The following is an 18201-nucleotide window of genomic DNA, read 5'->3' as shown; positions in this document are numbered from 1 at the left end:
CCCCCTCCCCGGCCCAGGCCAGGGCAGACACTACCGATGCTGTTGCTACTCCGTGCAATTAAATGTTTTCATTGTGATAAAATACACATAAAATTCATCATCTTAACTATTTTGATGACATTCACGATGTCGTAGAGCTGTCACCACCAGCTTTGTCTAAAATGTTTTCACTGCTGCCAACGGAAACTTCGTAATCATCAAGGAATAAAAGTTGCCATTTTCCTCTTTCCCCAGCCCCTGGCAACCGTTATTCGATTCACTGTCTTAATGAATTTGCCTATGTTAGGGGTACCTCGTATAATATTTAGGGAATCCTACAGTGTTTGTCCTGCTGTGTCTGGCTTATTTCAGTTAGCATCGTTTCTTGAAAGTTCCTCCATGTTGTGTGTGTGTTAGGACTTCCTTTCTCTCTAAGCCTGTGTCGTACTCCACTGTGTGGACCGTGCATTTCGTTCGCACTTTCCTCTACTGAGGAGGTAGGGTTGTTTTCCTCTTTTGGCTGTTGTGAATAACGCTGCTGTGAATGTGGGGATATAAGTACCTGTCCAGAGTCCCTGTTTTAAAGTAATTTTTTGGTAATGTTTATTTATTTTTGAGAGCGAGAAAGAGAGGCTGTGAGCGTGAGTGGGGGAGGGGCAGAGAGCGAGAGGAGGACACAACCCAAAACAAGCTCCAGGCTCTGAGGTGTCAGCACAGAGCCCAACGCGGGGCTCGAACCCATGAACCGTGAGATCGTGACTTGAGCCGAAGTCGGACGCTCAACCGACTGAGCCATCCAGGCGCTCACGGTCCCTGTGTTCAGTTCCTTTGGGTATATCCCGTGGAGAAAAATAGCTGGTTCATACTGGAATTCTGTTTTTAGCTTTTGAGGACCCCCCAAACTGATTTCCGCAGCAGACTCCCCATTCTCTGTTCCTACTAGCAGTGCACACAGTTGCAGTTTGCTCACGTCCTTCCCGATTTGTTTTTCCCAGTTCTTGCGATTGTGGCCGTCCTAAGAGATATGAGCTGGCACCTCACTGTGGCTTTGGTTTGAATTTCCATAAGGACTAGTGATGTTGACCATCTTGTCATGTGCTTTTTTGTAAATCTTTTGGGGAAATGTCTACTTAAGTGTTTTCGCCCTTTTTAAGTTGGGTTGTTTGTTTTTTTGTTGTTGAGTTGCAGTGTTTTAGGCATTCTGGACGTTCATCCCTTGTGAGGTGCGGGACTCGCAGATACTTTCTTCTATTCCATAGTTTGCCTTTTCACTCCATTGGTAGTGTCCTTTGATGCACACAATTTTTAATTCTGAAGTCCAAATGATTACTTTTCTTTTGTTGCTCATGACTTTGGTGTCAGATCTACAATCCATCGCCAGATCTGAGATCATGAAGAGCGACTCCTGTGTTTTCTTCTAAGAGTTTTCTAGTTTTGGTTCTTGTACTGAGGTTGTTGACCTATTTTTGAATGTGGTAGGAGGTTAGGGTCCAATTTCATGCTTTTGCATTTGGATGTCCAGTTTCCCAGCACTAGTTTTGAAGAAACCTCTTCTTTTTGTTTGTCACTTTTAATCGGGTTCATAAAACCGTCCCATTCTTGCCTCTGTTGTCCGTTGATGAGATTTAGAGGTTGTGTTGGCCAGGTCCAGAAACCTGTAGTCAGCTCTTCAGGATTGGGGTCGATGGGCGATACACTGGCACCATCAGACTAGGTCTGTTCTCTTTCTGTTCTCTTCTGGATTTGTGGAGTCTTTGAGAACAAACGACTGGTCTGTAGTTCAGTTCATTGAGTAACGGGTTTTGGAGTGTTGCTTTCTTCGCTGTTTGTGACTCACTGAATAGCAGATGGGAAAAAGGTTGATGACTTGGTACCTTGGGTGGACGAAAGAGTGGACATTGGGTGTGAAGCCTGAGACTGAGAATTCACAATGGGTATCGCCACCGTGTTGTGGCCGTGTAGATCTCTTACGCTACAAAATTCCTTTACTCTTCCCGGTTGTGAGTGGCGTACGAAGTGTCTGGTGTTCCGTGTTTCGTGGCGCACGTGGTTGCTTCCTTTCCCTCTGCCTGTTTTGTATTCTTGGGACACACGTGAGACCTGGGAGCTGGTTTGTATCGCAGAGTCAGAAGACGGAGTGAGCACTTAAATAATTAAAGTAGTTGTACAAAGTTCTTAAAAATAAACATTCTCAAAAATAGATCCCCCCAAAATAGAAATGATTAAAATTTAATAAAAGCCACATTTAAGGCATAATGCGTATTTCTGTGCTTAGCTTTAGCTACTATCCAGCAGAAAATTTGATAGAGTACAAATGGCCACCTGATGAAACAGGAGAATACTATATGCTTCAAGAGCAAGTCAGTGAATATTTGGGTGTGACCTCCTTTAAGCGGAAATATCCAGGTATTAAGTCTTAGTTTATGTAACAGATTAAGTCTAACTTTTAACTAATCGGGATTCTTTCGGATAGGTTGTCAATTTCCGAATACTCGAGTATGGATCATTTGTAACGCACTTTATGTTCTGCTGGCTGCTTTTCATTTGCTGCTGTCACCCAACATCTCTCTCTACTCCCAGTCGACTCTCCTGCCTTATAAACTGACTTAAAAGTGAAATGAGGAAGGTGAATTTCCTGGGGAATGTTGTAGAAAAAGTCATTGTATAGCCATAAGCACCAGGGCTCTGGTCCTTGGCCGTTGCTCCCTGACCTTCGCCACGGAGGCAGCTGCACGGGCTGGGTCTGCATTTGAGAAAGGCTATCTGTGTCAACTAAGTTATTCTTGCCGTGGGTTAACTTTTATTTCTTAAATTCGTAAGATTGCATGGTCTCTAATAATCTTTGGAAAAGATAACACGCAGTACTTTTAAATCTGTGAAGAGTTTAACTTTGGAAACTTTTTAAGAAGTTTTTTAAGTTTTTAAAGTTTTACGTATGCATAATGTCACAAATGTAAAAGACTTTTTAATAGTCTTCCGTTTGCTTTTTTTTTTTTTGGAGATTTAGAGCGACGAGATCTGTCTCACAAAGAGAAGCTCTACCTGAGGGAGCTGAATGTCATCACAGAAACTCAGTGCACTCTAGGTAACGCTCTGCATGCGAAGGTTGAGAGCGTACGTTCTCGACGCGGTACTGGATGGGCATCGATCCCCTTTCTTAAAGGATTTTACAAAATTAGTAAAATAGATTGAAGTATTTAAGTGCTAGATTGTTTACTTTTAGTTTTTGTGAAAAGAAAGGAAAATGACATTTTATAGCAATATCATTTTCTATTAGCTTTCACGGAAGTGTCAGAGCATGTGTTATGTGGGAAGTTTTACAGTAGTTTTTAAAAGTGTGGCTCTTTATCTCTTAAAAGGCACATTTTGCTCAGTTTTTAGTTCTGTATCATTATCTCCATGCTTGCTTTGCAGTTTTTCTTACATAAACATAGTAGTGCGATGTGGGTACTTTTTAACACAAAACCGTGGGTGTTTGTCACAGGGATTGGTTTCATCTGATACTATGAGTCTTGAAAATTACGTGTATGGCTTGTGTGTGTGCTGATGCTTCTGTTGAAATTGTAATGGACTTGTATAGTGTTTCTAGTGTATTGATTTGAAGACCAAGAATTGGGATACATTGAAAAACTTTTTTCTTCTAATATCATTACTTAGTTAAGGATATTGGATTAGGAACAATCCTTGGGGCGCCTGGGTGGCTCAGTTGGTTAATAAGCGTCCATGACTTCGACTCAGGTCATGATCTCATGGCTTGTGGGTTCGAGTCCTCTGTCAGGCTCTGTGCTGACAGCTCAGAGCCTGGAGCCCGCTTCAGATTCTGTGTCTGTCTGTCTGTCTCTCTCTTCTCTCTGCCTCTCCCCTGCTCACTCTCTCTCTCAAAAATAAACATTAAAAATAAAAAAAAAAAAATCCTTAATCTTGAATTGTCTATGGTTAGTGTGCATCATTACTTAGCAATTGTTTTTATTTTTTATTTTTTTATTAAAAAAAATTTTTTTTAATGTTTTATTTATTTTTGAGACAGGGAGAGACAGAGCATGAACAGGGGAGGGTCAGAGAGAGGGAGACACAGAATCTGAAACAGGCTCCAGGCTCTGAGCTGTCAGCACAGAGCCCGACGCGGGGCTTGAACTCACGGACCGAGAGATCATGACCTGAGCCGAAGTCGGCCGCTTAACCGACTGAGCCACCCAGGTGCCCCTTAGCAAGTGTTTTTAATAAAGAGATACATGTTTTTAGTACTTTGATCTTAAAAAAATTTTTGGTTGAAAAATTGATATATTTTCCTTGGACTCTTTAAAAAATTTTTTTTTTAATATTTATTTTTGAGAGAGAGACAGAGCGTGAGCAGGGGAGGGGCAGAGAGAGAGGGAGGCACAGAATACGAAGCAGTTCCAGGCTCTGAGCTGTCAGCACACAACCCAACGTGGGGCTTGAACTCATGAACTGCAAGATCGTGACCTGACCCGAAGTCAGACGCTTAACTGACTGAGCCACCCAGGTGCCCCTCCTTTGCCTCTTTGATGAGCTTTTATTTATTTTATTTTTTTCAATTTAAGTTTATTTATTTATTTTTGAGAGAAAGAGAGTAAGCAGAGGAGGGGGCAGACAGAGAGGGAGAGAGAGAGAATTCCAAGCAGGCTCCACACTGTCAGCACAGAGCCTGAGGTGGGGCTCGAACTCACGAACCTTGAGATCATGAACTGAAATCAAGAGTTGGACACTTAACTGACTGAGCCACCCAGGCACCACCATGAGCTTTTTAAAAATTGTTTGACTTTATATTATGAATATTGTTTTACTATTTTTGAATATATTACAGTATTTTCCTTGGACTATCGGAAAACCTTTAAAGAGTAGTTTGAAGGAAAAGCAAATTTTGAAAAATGGTTTTGTTCACTTAACCTTAAAAGAGCTTTTCTACTATCCTTTTTTTCGTCTACCATAGGTTTAACAGCATTGCGCAGTGATGAAGTGATTGATTTAATGATAAAAGAGTATCCAGCCAAACATGCTGAGTATTCTGTTATTTTACAAGAAAAAGAACGTCAGCGAATTACAGATCATTATAAAGAGTATTCTGTAAGTATTGAGTGACTACCGTCTTTTAGTCGGTTTAGGGAGAACGACATTTTGTAAGGTTATATGTGATTTCCGAAATGTAATATTTTTATTTCAGCAAATGCAACAACAGAATACTCAGAAAGTTGAAGCCAGCAAAGTGCCCGAGTACATTAAGAAAGCTGCCAAAAAAGCAGCCGAATTTAACAGCAACTTGAACCGGGAGCGCATGGAAGAGAGAAGAGCGTATTTTGACTTGCAGACACACGTAGGATTGCTTACATTTATTAGCTCCTGAACCTCACTTATTGCTTGTTATGGTAGAGTGCTTAGTACCTCCTTTATTATTGTTATTTTTTGTACCGGCAGTTGTGTCCTTTTCTGCCCCAGAACTTAAGATAGAATTTTTAACAATGTGCCAGTAACGCTCTGTTAGCACGCGCGCGCGTGTGTTGGGGGGAGGGACCGTTTGCTTTGTGGCTGACCTGCCGAACGAGACTAATAGGTATATATCATACTTGTTTGTCCCAAGGGTCATCGTAAGGCACTTCTGCGTTTATTGACTTAACTCTCACAGTTGCCCTGTGAGGTTGAAACTAGCCATTTTCTCATTTCATGGACGAGGACGTTGAGCTGCAGGGGTTTTAGAAGTTGCCCGGGCCCCCTTGTTCTTTGGGGGTGAGAAACACACCGCCTTTCCCCAGACACGAGGGCCATGGTGAAGAGCCAGATAAAACTCACTTGTACGGCTAGTAACACCACCTGCCCTTGGCTTCTAGTTCTTAGTGTCTCCGATATTTTAGCTTTTGGGGGGAGGAGCGCAGTGGAGCACAAGAGGGATTGTTTTCCTAAAGCCTTGTTTCCTGGCGTGGAATCAGTTTCGTATTTCTCTTCATGTTACCCTAGGTTATCCAGGTGCCTCAAGGGAAGTACAAAGTGTTACCGACAGAGCGAACCAAGGTCAGTTCTTACCCAGTGGCCCTCATCCCGGGACAGTTCCAGGAATATTACAAAAGGTATTTGTTGGTTTTATCAGCATTTCTATTGGGTGTTGGTGAGGGACTTCAGAGTCCTATGTACTTGCCTCCAGAAAGTTTCTGCTCTGTAAGTCCCGCCCTAACATGCTGTGTGAGGTCTGTCCCTGCTGTCTCCTGTGGCTCTGCGGTGAAGGACACCCTTCGACTGGAATTTGAACGTCTGCTCCTGAAGCCGCCACTGCCTGTCTCCTGCCCACCTCCTGTGTCTCCGTGGACAGGCGCCGGAGCGTCCACAGTGCGCTTCGTGGCCCCGTGGCCCCCGTGTCACTGAAAGCTTGCTGGGAATACAGACTCCCAGGCCTGCGGGCTGTTGGCCGCGTTTTTACGGCCGCCCGCCGGACAGCACCGGCTCAGTCTGCAGAGCGTGTGGAGCGGGGAGCGCGGCCGCCCTGGCCTGGCCGCTGCTTCCACTCCGCGGAGCAAGAACGCCACTTCCCTCTTTCCCAGCCTGGGGGGCACTGAGAGCGAGGCTAACACAGGACCATCTTGTTTGAGAATCTCAGCTTTTACTTCAGCCTTAAACCTTATGCTGTTTAGGATAGAGACCGTTCTTTATAGGGTTTAAAATGGACGATAGGATCATACTATTTGAAAATCCAATTTAAATCATAGCTTAGCGGATTTTAGTTTTTTTATTTTGGGGTCAGCAAATTATTATCTTTTGTTTACTTAAAAAAATTTTTTTTAATGTTTATTTTTGAGAGACAGCATGAGTGGGGGAGGGGCAGAGAGAGAGGGAGACACAGAATCCCAAGCAGGCTCCGGGCTCTGAGCTGTTGGCACAGAGCCCGACGCGGGGCTCGAACCCACAAAGTACGAGATCATGACCTGAGCTGAAGTCGGACGCTTAACCGACTGAGCCCCCGGACACCTCTGTGCCTGCTTCTTAACGCAGGTTTCCAGTGCGGACAGGGTGCGAAGCGGCGGAGGGCGGGCCGCGGATGGGAACGGCGACAATAAGTCAGCTGCTGCGGGCGCCACACGACTGGGCGAGCGGTTGTGATGTCCGGTTTCGGACAGGATAGATGATGACACTTGTTAGAATACGTGCTTCATAAGTTTTTAAGTAACTTGCTGCTCAAAATTTGGTTCCTTAAATCCAAGTGTTTTGTCTGCCTGTGGCGGACCCACAGATCGCGAGGACTTAGGGAGCTGGGAAGGAGGGGGCGTCAGGCGGCCTGGGGTTTGTGCGGGGTTCCGCCTTCCTCTGCTGATATTTTTATTTTTCTCCTTTTTGGGGTTGAGGATAAAGGACGGAGACATTCTCTTTTGACAGAAAGAATCAAAGGCATATTTTATGCTCTTAGCCTGATGAAAAAATGTTTGGGCTTTTTATGTATTACTCTCCAAAATGAAAACTCATTTATTACATGTGTAATCATTTTCCAGAAGTATTTGCGGTTAACTGAGAAAATTAGGGCCATCTTTGTGGCTCGCAGATTCGTTCGTTCACGTTCCTAATAAAAGGGAACTGAAACCCGTCCCTCTGAACCTCAGGTACTCAGCAGACGAGCTGCGGTATCTGCCGTTAAACACGGCCCTCTACGAGCCCCCGCTGGACCCTGAGCTGCCGGCCCTGGATAGCGATGGTGACTCGGACGACGCCGAGGACGGTCGAGGCGACGAGAAGCGGAAACATAAAGGCACTTCGGTAGGAACATCTCTCTGTACGAGGAGGCGTCTCCTTTAAGTGCGTGCTGACCCCTCTCCCGGAGCACGTCACCCTCTGTTTCAAGGTCGGCGGCGTGTAATTCCCCGAAAGCTGCCATTAGGAAAATGACTCTGTGCCTGGACACAGACTGTGTGCCTTTGTAAGTGTTGTTAAAGTCGCCCCTTTGTAGTTCTCACAGGCAGGTTAGGAAAGGGTACAGACCTTACCGTGCAATTCTGTATTCGGCTGTCTTGGTTTGGGGAGCACGTTCGCTCGTGTGCCTGTTGCGTAATTAATCATCGTAGGCTTCCTACGGGCAGTGTTAAGAGCACCGATCCGTTACCGGGCAAGGTGGCGGCGTCCGAGGGAGCGAAGGAGAGCAGACGCTGTGACGGCAGAGGATTCTGGTTTGACTCGGCCCGTGTGTCAGGCGGCTCGCCACTCTCAGCCTTCACGGTGTCCCACCTGAGCCCGGGAGGGGGCCACCTTCTGGGGGCGGGCGTGTTTGTCACCAGCAACTTCTGAAACATTTAATGATGCGTGTCGCATAAAATCAGATGCCGTTCCAGTATTAAAGTGACGATACCGCTTCTGTCCTGTCATTTTGGGAAAAGGGGTGCTGTGGTGTGGCCAGGACATGTTGGAGGTGACTTTCCTTCATTCTGCCTGTAGGAGTATAAATGAGTCCAACATTTCAGGAGAGCATTTCATGCATGGTATCTACCAAGATTCTTAATTTCCGCAGAATTTGACCTAGCAAATACACTAACAGTTTATCTGAAGGACAAAATTTAAGTAGGAAAAAAATGTCCATTGGAGTGTCAACGGTAGTTTTTATAATGAAAATTAAGAATACACCTCATGTCAACAGTGGGTGATATATTTATACGATAGTAATGAAGTTCAGAGAAGATTTAGTGATGTAATAAAATGCACACAATACTTAATTGAAAAACGTGTATACACAGTGTAATCCAGTTTTGTGTTTTATTTATTTTTATTTTTTTAAATGTTTATTTTAGAGAGAGTGCTTGTGTGTGCATGCACAGGCGGGGGAGGGGCAGACGGAGGGGGACAGAGGATCCAAAGCAGTCTCTGTGCCGACAGCAGAGCCCCATATGGGGCTTAAACTTGCAACCCTTGAGATCGTGACCTGAGCTGAAGTCAGTCGCTTAACCGACTGAGCCCCCCAGGCGCCCCTCAAGTTTTGTGTTTTTTGTGTTTTTTTTTTTTAAATGAGGGGATCTGTGTAGGTGGGGTGTGTGTGTGGGAGTGTGTGAATCTGGTATCTGTGTGTGTGCAGACACACCTAGAAAAATTAAAAGGAGATGCAGTCATGTTCCCAGGAGTTGTCTCAGAATGCTTACCGGAGTGGTTATGGCTAACCCAATTGTTTCATTTATAATTTTCATAATTTATATGAACGTAACATTTTTATTTTAATTAGAAAATTTTAAGTCAACAAATGAAGCATTAGATGGTCAGATACCAAGCTTTTAAACTTTGAACAGCTAAAACGTATCTGATACTGTCGTGAAGGCTCAGCGATCGCTGCACTGGCCTACGAGCGTGTACTTGAAGAACTTCTTTAGTGACGTTTGTTAGTCGGTAAAAATATCTTCGCTTATTTAAGACAGTTTATTCCTTAAATAGTTTTTTCTGCGAAACAAGTAGGCTCCCTTGTGATATGGCAAAATGGTGTAGCGCCGGCTGGAGTAGATCACCCTGCTAGTGTTGATTAAGGCGGGACACAAAGTTGGTTAAGGTACAGTCTGCTTTCTGCTGTCGTGTGTAAGACAGATACGTGGTTTTTAACATGACCTGTTTGGTCTCCACTGGGAAAAGTTTTCTTATGATTATCTTTTTATTTTTAAATTGACGGAACTTTGAAACCTTTTTTTTCTTTTTGAATGTTTGCTGTAGTTTTCAGAATTCGCGCTCAAATCTATGTGAATTCCAAGGAATCTTTGTCTTTGCCTTTGACCTCCAGGACAGTTCCTCCGGCAACGTGTCTGAAGGAGAAGGCCTTCCCGACGGCCAGGAGGAGCCTCTCCCGGGAAGACAGAGATCCAAGGACAAAGCTGCTACTCCAAGAAAAGATGCTTCCAAACGTTCTGTACTGTCCAAGTCAGTCCCTGGGTACAAGGTAGAAGAAAAAAGCCCCTGACTCCGCTTCCTTCCTGAGCAGCCTCTCTCCCCGAGATAGTTTAACTCTGACTCCAAGTGGTGGAGGCCTGCCTGCTGCGTCCACTGCTGTCCTGTGCTGTGTGCCCTCTGTCAGCTTCCTCCTGTTGTGCTTTATTTTCCTGGTGGCTTTTCTGTCACTTCTGCCTATGGTTTAGCTTCTGTTTTCTGTATATGTACAATTTATAAGAAAATCTTTTTTTGTCTTTTAAACAATAACCAGGCAAGTATGGATTTAAAAAAAATTACTTCCTAGCAGAACTTTATACTTTGTTTCTTTGGGGTAAAGATCATAATTATCTGGCATTTGAAATATCCTAGTATTTCGTATAGCCGAGCATGCTAAGCTGTAAAGTCTGGGTGGATAGACTCTTAGAATAAGCTGCCTCTCCTGGAGAAAGATCTGGGTTTAATTTAAGATTACTTGATCCATTTGCCAAATTCAACGAACTCTGTGATAGAAAACAGGAAAACCTGTTATTTACATTGTGGTGATTTTTAGCCTGACCTTGGCAAATAGTCTCTATGCTTCTATGACAAGGATTGAAATGTTATTTAGTGACGTGATCTGGCTTCTGTGTATATATACTTGTTAACTTCCGGTCTGGCTGTTCTCAGAGGAAGGTATTATGCTATCAGCAATATTATTTTTGTGGTTCCTCCTGCTGTCTGTCCCTTCCCCTCCAGAGGCTTAGGTGAGAGGTGAGTGGCCTTATCCCTAGACGGGGGGTTAGGAATGTCCTAAAAAGACTGGAATTAGCCGCACAGTTTTATGTTCTGGGTGGTAATAGTAAAATTGACCATTCATAGGGTCTGGAATGTGTCAGAATATGCTTTCCATTGTGGTTACGAAAGTGTTTTGAAGGAACGTTTTCGAGTAAGGTGATTGGGTAGTTTTACCGAGTGGGATTGTTAAACAATTGTCGTGTGTCAGATTGGGGTCGCGGTGGATGATCTGGAAGAACAGGGGCGAGCGAGCTGCCAGCCGGCTTCCCTTCCTCAGCCAGAACCTTCTCATGGTTCACTTCCCTTTCTTTTCCTGAAGTGAAAAAAGCAAGTTAACAAATGAGTGTATTTAATCCACATTTAATTAGAAAATGCCTTTATGTGATGATCAATTTTGAAACACACACGTTTTTCCGGACGATGGCGAGCAAATCCCAAGCTTCATTCGCATCAGATGGCTTGGGGGGGCTGCGGCCGTGTGGTTTTTATACTTGTTTTTATGTATACGGCTTACCTAATTTTTTAAACTAAAGACGTAAATTAATGCTTAATAATCAAAAGCAAATGAACTCCAAAGATTAAATCTTGGAAAGTTAGCCTGGTGTGTGCGTGCTGGTCTGCAAATGGGAGCGGCCGCGCAGAGCACCCTACCCTGTCTGCGTTTCGGAGCCCTTTCAGAGTGAGCCTGAATTCATCATGGGTTCAGGGTGCAGAGTGTCGAAGCAGATGTTTAATAGGGGCTGAAAATGAAGAATTATTCCACAGTATCATTGATTTAATATGCAAGAAATCATATAGATTAACTTACATTGATATGACTCAAGGGAGTGTAATCTGCAAAATACACATTTTATGACTTCTGTGAACATTTTTAGTAGCTTAAAGTGTTTCAGGTATTTCAGAGTTTAGAACAACCAGTATCTAGGCTTCATACGTTAATATGAACATGTTTATTAAAAGTAACCTCTCTATGAAAGATATATTAATAAGCCAAGATGTGCCTAAACATTAGGGTACTTCAAGCTGAAGCTCATATATGCGAATGTGCTTGAGTTAAGGAAAATGATGGCGTAGCTGATGTCTTGCTTAATAAGATTCACTAGTGCTTGCCCTTAATTTGTAGGACACTGTTATCTGGGTTACATTAACCTGAAATTAAAGCATATTGTTAGGAGTCAGGCCTGGGTTGCGAGTATATAATTAAAATCTATACTATGTTTCTGCTGCCGTGAAAGTCTCGCTTATCTTTGGTTATTTTTCAAGCAGGAAAGTGAGGGTATCGTGAGCCTTGTATTTGAGATGCTGAGAGCTGTTCGGATGAGTATTTTAATTTTCTTATCAGCAGTGACACTTTGATGTTGCAGTTTCTAGAACTGTCTCTGTCAGACACGGGGTTCTGTTCCATCCGTCTTCGCAGGAGTTCTGCACACTGTTCCCTTCCTACTCCATCACAGGAGTCTCCTTCAGACACTGGCTTCCCAGCTGGTGGAACTGGGCGTGAGCAGTGTGGCCGGCTTCTCAGAGAGCTGAGTGCTTGAGCGAACAGAGAATCGCCATAGAAAATGCTGCCGAGCTCGCTCGCTCGCTCGCTCTCTCTCTCTCTCTCTCTCTCTCTCTCTCTGTCTCCTCCCCTGTCACTCCCTCTCTTCATCAAGATGAAGACTATGGGGTAAGAAAAATTCTAAGTGACTTAACGAAATACTATGATTTCAAGCTTAGAAGTAAACCTGGAATTTTCTTGGTGTCCCTTTTTATCATAGGTGTTTAATGTATGTTTTAATGGCTGTAGAACTTGAATTGCTCTAGAATGTGAATGACTAGCCTTGTGTTTTCCTCATTTTTGACTTTTGTAAGGGATCTCCCATGAGGAGTTCTCCTTTTAGAGTTTGATACTGTGTAGTTACTTCCCTGACTTCAGTGAAAGATAATCCAGTATGTGGTATGCCAGTGTCTAACTTCAACTACACGTATTAAAGTAGATCTTTCACATTCAGTGCAGGCGGCATAACCAAAGGAGGTGGTTATTTGGCTGTGCTGAGAGGTAGCTTTCTGCTGTATATTACGGCAGTTCCAGATTTGGTCGTCACTGAATCGGAACTTGGGTCCTAGAAGTGCACTTGTAGCTATTTTTTATTTACTGTAGGAAACACAGTCAGAACCTTATTCTTAGAATGTAGCAGCAACGACGGAAGGGGACTGCTTTGTAAGACGCGCACGGCTGAGCACGTGACACTGCCCTTGTGTTGGGGAGCAGGGTATAGAGATACACGTACAGAAGATGTAGAATAGTTAACGGTAAAGTTTTATATGTATGTTTTAACTCCCATGATATTTATTATTTTGTAGAGACGTTTGTGATTGTTTAGAGTTATTGTTTTTATTATATTTATGTATAAGGTTGACTTTTTTTTAAATAAATAAGCCAAAAATTATTTTTGAACGCCTCTGTCATCTTTTGCAAAAGAAAGACAATTAAAAAAAAATAAACTTAAAGAATTAAGAACAAATTGTTTAGGCCTTACAGGTTTTGAAGGTGGCAGTGAGACATTTCAAAGCTGGAATACTATATACAAAGTTAGAGTTTCCTTTAGGCTCCTCTTTGGTTTAATAACTTAGGAGAGGGAAATAGAAGATGCATTTGGCTGGGTTGGGATAAAACAGAAATACAGCAATTTGGTAACTTCCCCCCAGTTCCTGTAGACACACGGTCCTAGCCCATCCATCTTTGCCCACGCTCGCTCTCCTTTTTCTGCCACAGTTACTTACGTATTCCTGTAGCATGACTGAACATCATTTTATTATGGTCAAAACTGGGATGTTTGAATGTTCTCCCTCCCCCGGTAATTGTAGGTGCTGTGAATCTTTTCTTCTTTGTCCTTTTCCATGTGTCGCTAAGTGTGTTTTAAAACCCAAATATACCTTCGTTGGATGGAGCAAATCTTTAATCTGAAAAAAAGAATGGTACTCAAAATACGAGGGTGTGTGTAATTTTTTAAGTTATTATTTTTTTTGCTTGCTTGAAAACTTTTCTCTTTTGTTTTGTATCTCATACGAATGCTTTCCCCTAAGTATAAGCTCTTTTATTATTAGATATGCAAAGGGAATAATCACAGCTATTTCCCAGAAACATTTGTGCACGTGACAATGTATGGATGAGACATCTTCCAATTAAAAATATTAAAACATTGATTTTATAACTTAGGTTTTATAGATCTATTTTTACAATTTGGGAAATAATCAGTTTTTAAACAAAATCAGTATATAAGCTGCTTAAGACTGAGTCTTCCGTTTTATAAGAAGCCTTACTTACATGTAAAGGTCATTTGGTACCTGAATTTCTTCTTCCAATTAATAGTGCAGTTTGACATTGCATTTAGTTTTTTCCCCTTCCAGCTCATTACGCAGATCTTACTGTGCATGTAGGGAATGTAGAATGCTACACTTAATCCAGACCTAGATCATGCTGTTGACAAAATTTTAAAACGAAACCTAAGGCTTTAGTCAGCAGGCCGTTGTATTTTTGAAAGCCGACTCTCTCAAGTTAGGTCTTTCTAAAAGATTGTTAACGAGTTACTAAAAGTAAAGATAAGGCAGTGACAATTCCTTATGAACCCATAGTGAGTACTTCTGGCATGAATTTATAGCCCTCTTCTACCCTTCCAGCCAAAGGTCATTCCAAATGCTCTATGTGGAATTTGTCTGAAGGGTAAGGAGTCCAACAAGAAAGGGAAGGCTGAATCACTTATACACTGCTCCCAGTGTGATAATAGTGGTAAGTATTGACATGTCTTCTTAACATTTTAACCATCCTATTTGTTGCTTCAGAAACCAGGATTTTTAGTTGTCAGCTAGACCTGAATCAAATCTCCAAGTATAGAGGGTAACTTGTAACGCATAGAAAAGAAGCCCATGGGTTTTCATCTCTGGTGATTGGACACTGTAGCCATTCTTGAGAAATCCCGATGCAAACTAGCGTTTTATTGTGCCGTGTTAAATTCAAAACTCTTTTGTGAAATACTAATACTGGTTTTGGTTTAGGCCACCCTTCTTGCCTGGATATGACCATGGAGCTTGTTTCTATGATTAAGACCTACCCTTGGCAGTGTATGGAGTGTAAAACTTGCATTGTGTGTGGACAACCCCACCATGAAGAAGAAATGATGTTCTGTGATGTGTGTGACAGAGGTTATCATACTTTTTGTGTGGGCCTTGGTGCTATTCCATCAGGTAAAGATTACAAAAAGGAGTGAAGGGACTGCGCCGTCATTTTTTTAAAGGCTGCATAAACACCGTAAAGATCCTTCTATTGCCGAGAAGTGACCAAAGCTGTGGTTCTCCACATAGTGTCCACGTGCCTTTCATCCCTAGGTACCCCGGCTAAAGGACAAATGGGTGTCAGGGGGCCTCGTCCAAGTTTTGGAATAGGGCTCAATGTATAGAATGAACTCAAGTCTTTCTAGTGAGAGCTAAAGCAAGAGCATCCGTTTGTTTCAAAACCTTGATTTTATTTTTATGTCCTCTATTCAGAAACTTAACAAAAATGACTGCTATGCCTTTATAAATAGTAAACCAGATTTCTAGAAAATGAGGCAGCATGACAATTCCAGATAACTTTGGAACAGAGCTGAAGAATAAATCACAGTAATTGGACTAAAATGTTACATACGATTGTGTAAATTTAGAACTTACTTGCATAGTTAACACTGTATAATACTTCATGAAACACACGCCTAGAACGGTTTCCTGGGAGTCGTTAAGAAGCGGGTGACTTAAAGTTTGGTAGTGAATCAGATGGAGTAAGTGCCTAGGTGGGGTTCACTGCCGTGCGGTCAGATGCTTGAGAAGTTTAAAGTGCTGTGTCTGGTGCACCAGGACTTGAGAGGATGTTTGCACGTGCAGCCGCCGCTGAGCAGCAGAGAAAAAGGCTGAAGATAAGCCCAAGTCAGTAACGGGGTTTATACAGGATATGTACTTTTGAACTTCTAAAGGATGACGGTGTTTGGGTTTCAGAAAGGACTGTGGTAGTTTTTTAAAGGTCCAGATCACTGTATGGTATTGATCTCCGCCCCTGCCCCACCCCAACTTGCACTGACTTTTACATGGCATCGATTACACTGGTTGTCCTAAGGGAAGTTTCCATTTTTCTCCTTAAATTAAGTAACTTACAGGTGCCTTTCACGTCACACATCCACAAAAAAAATATCACTAGTGATAGCTAAGGAAGGAGAGCCAAATAGGTTTACAATTCAGTCCTAAAAAATTAAATTTCATACTAAACTAAGAATTTTTCTCCTAGGTCGCTGGATTTGTGACTGTTGTCAGCGAGCCCCCCCAACACCCAGGAAAGTGGGCAGAAGGGGGAAAAACAGCAAAGAGGGATAAAATAGTTTTTTGACCCCAATATTGTAATACGGATTTAAATGAACTACTTGGTGCCAATTTATTTACATTCTTGATTTTTTGCCAATAAAAGATTTCTGAAATTCATGATGTGCTTAAAATGTTAAGTTGATTCATTTGTTATAAGCTACTATTCCTCTTAAAACCAATTTCAGGTAGAGAAATAGCTCATTTTTCTTTCTTTCTTTTTTTTTTTTTAAAGTCTCTTAGGGCTTTGGCTCTCTCCAGAAATTCAGTGGAAATATATGCAACTTAATTGAAGTACTTAACTTTATTTCTCTTTGGCCTGAAACTTTATTTGCATGAAGTTTTCCTAATCTGTATTGTTTCTGGCCAGTCATGGGTAGCATAACAAAATTACTTAATAATGGACGAATTTTAATTGCTAAGATAGCTGCAGGTGATCAGTGCAAATGACCTTAACCGGCAGGGGGCAGGGGGGCAGGGGCACACCTGGGATCCACCCGAGTAGGGCTCCAGGTGGATCCTCGCGGCAGGCCTGGAGCTTTAGGCCACACCCCGGCGAAGAGATAGGAAGGGGTACATTTCGGACCTGTTCAAGGTTTGCACCTCACCTAGAACCGCTAACTGGAGTGAAGGTGCAGCTGCCAACCTGTCCATCTGAGCCGCGCGGCGGCAGGAAAGGTGCTGCATTTTGCCTAAACCTCCTAGTCCCCTGACAAACCGATCAAACCGGAGTTTAAACATTTTATTGTGCGTATTCCTCTTACAGGAACTTTGAGGATTGAAAAAGCAACATCGTTCTTGCCGCTTTCCCTACTTTCGGGGTAAATGAGGTAACGAAATCCTATGGCTTTATGTTTGGAACGTGACCTCCCGGCGGATAAACGGAGCCGGGTTCGGAGGCCCGCAGTCACCGGCACGTCTTATCAGGGTGTCTTCCGAGCACGTCCGAGGGATCAGAAGAGAATCTCAAGTACCAGTTTCAAAACACTAATTAAAACGGTCCAGAGCACAGACTCCTCCTCCGGGGGCGCGTCCTCGGGCGCGGACGCTGGCCGCTGGCTTGGGCCCGTCCCGTCGGCGTAGGCCGCCTCCCCGAACGGGGACGGCTCCACCGTCCGGTCGTAATACACTTTCATCTCGAACTCGCTCTCGTGGTGGGATGGGTGCCCGTACACCCCGATGCCCACGGGCCGCCGGAAGTGCGCGGGGATGGACACCGCGTCCGGGCCGCACGTCACCGACTGCAGGTCGTAGTCGTCGAAGCTCGGGTGCAGCGTGCTGTCGGACACGTACAGGTCCGCGTCCCCCCTCACGCTCCGCATCTGGAGGACGATCTTCCCCTCGTGGTTCAACCTCAGGTAGCTGTAGTTCCCCGCGCCTATGTGCCCCTGCACCACGTGCAGGAGGAGCCACTCCTCGGGAACCTCCTCCTCGTCCGGGGGGCTCCCCGACCACGCGAGCTGCGAGGCCAGCAGAAGCAGCAGAGCGCGCCGCCAGGCGGCTGCCATGCCCGACGCCGGGGCCGTCACCTGCTAGTCCGCGGACGTCCTGCAGGACCAGAGGGGACACTCAGCGCGCCCGCGCCGCCCGGCGCCAGGCCGCCGCTGGGGGCCCGGGGAGGGGGAAGAAGGGGGGAGGGGGAAGAGGGGAGGGAGGAGGGAGGCCGTGCGGGGAGGCGGGGTGGAGGAGAGGGAGAGGAGGTGAGAAGGGAGGCGCGCGGGAGGGTGGAGGAGCAGAGGGACACCGGGGGCGCGGGGCCGAGCGGAGGGGCGGATCGGGGGGAGACGACTCCGCCAGGGGCGAGAAGGGGGGGGGGCCCGCGGGCGGCGGCGGGGTGGCGGGCCGGCCTCCGGGCCCTGGACTCACCGCCGCTCCCCGCCGGGTGCCGCGTCCGGAGCATCGGGCCCAGCGCCGGGCCGCCGTGCCGGAGCAGCCGGAAGTGGGGCGGCACCCGGAAGTGAGGCGTGCCCGGAAGCGAAGGTCCTTTGGGCTCTCGCGGGAATGACGAGAGTCTCGTGGCCTCTGAGCCGCGGCGGCTGGTAACCAGGGCGACGGCGGGTGGGGCGGGCCGCCGGCTCCCAGCTCTCTAGGTGCTCGCCGTGCCGGAGCGTCCGCCTCGCGGGCCGTGCGGGGTCCGAGCCGCCCCCAGGTGAGAGCCCGGTGCGCCCGAAGAGACCCTTGTCGGGGCACCTG

The 18201-nt window shown here is 44.9% G+C and overlaps 2 protein-coding genes across 3 annotated transcripts; one reads left to right on the top strand and one right to left on the bottom strand.

Moving 5' to 3' along the window:
• The first annotated feature begins 19 nt into the window (after positions 1–19).
• Positions 20–16446, top strand: PHF10 (PHD finger protein 10). Of its 2 annotated transcripts, none has more exons than XM_049654612.1 (10): positions 20–2385; positions 2987–3064; positions 4931–5064; positions 5162–5311; positions 5950–6059; positions 7578–7731; positions 9722–9877; positions 14305–14413; positions 14680–14868; positions 15938–16446. In XM_049654612.1, the coding sequence occupies exons 1-10, from the start codon at positions 2235–2237 to the stop codon at positions 16021–16023; spliced, it is 1317 nt and encodes a 438-aa protein (XP_049510569.1). In that variant the 5' UTR covers positions 20–2234; the 3' UTR covers positions 16024–16446. The 2 variants fall into 2 exon arrangements, with proteins under 2 accessions (XP_049510569.1, XP_049510568.1); XM_049654611.1 differs by having other exon boundaries at positions 21–2385; positions 2981–3064.
• Positions 16447–16735: 289 nt separating this feature from the next.
• On the bottom strand, positions 16736–17972 carry CB2H6orf120 (chromosome B2 C6orf120 homolog). Its single transcript, XM_049654614.1, has 2 exons — positions 17875–17972; positions 16736–17556 (listed from the first exon to the last, which is right to left on the bottom strand). The coding sequence occupies exon 2, from the start codon at positions 17514–17516 to the stop codon at positions 16962–16964; it is 555 nt and encodes a 184-aa protein (XP_049510571.1). The 5' UTR covers positions 17517–17556; positions 17875–17972; the 3' UTR covers positions 16736–16961.
• Between the last annotated feature and the right edge of the window lie 229 nt (positions 17973–18201).

Source organism: Panthera uncia (genome assembly GCF_023721935.1).
Source record: "Panthera uncia isolate 11264 chromosome B2 unlocalized genomic scaffold, Puncia_PCG_1.0 HiC_scaffold_24, whole genome shotgun sequence".
In the NCBI taxonomy this organism is placed as follows: Eukaryota; Metazoa; Chordata; class Mammalia; order Carnivora; family Felidae; genus Panthera; species Panthera uncia.
The sequence above is the reverse complement of the archived record's forward strand: the minus strand, read 5'-3'. Positions and strand labels throughout refer to the sequence as shown.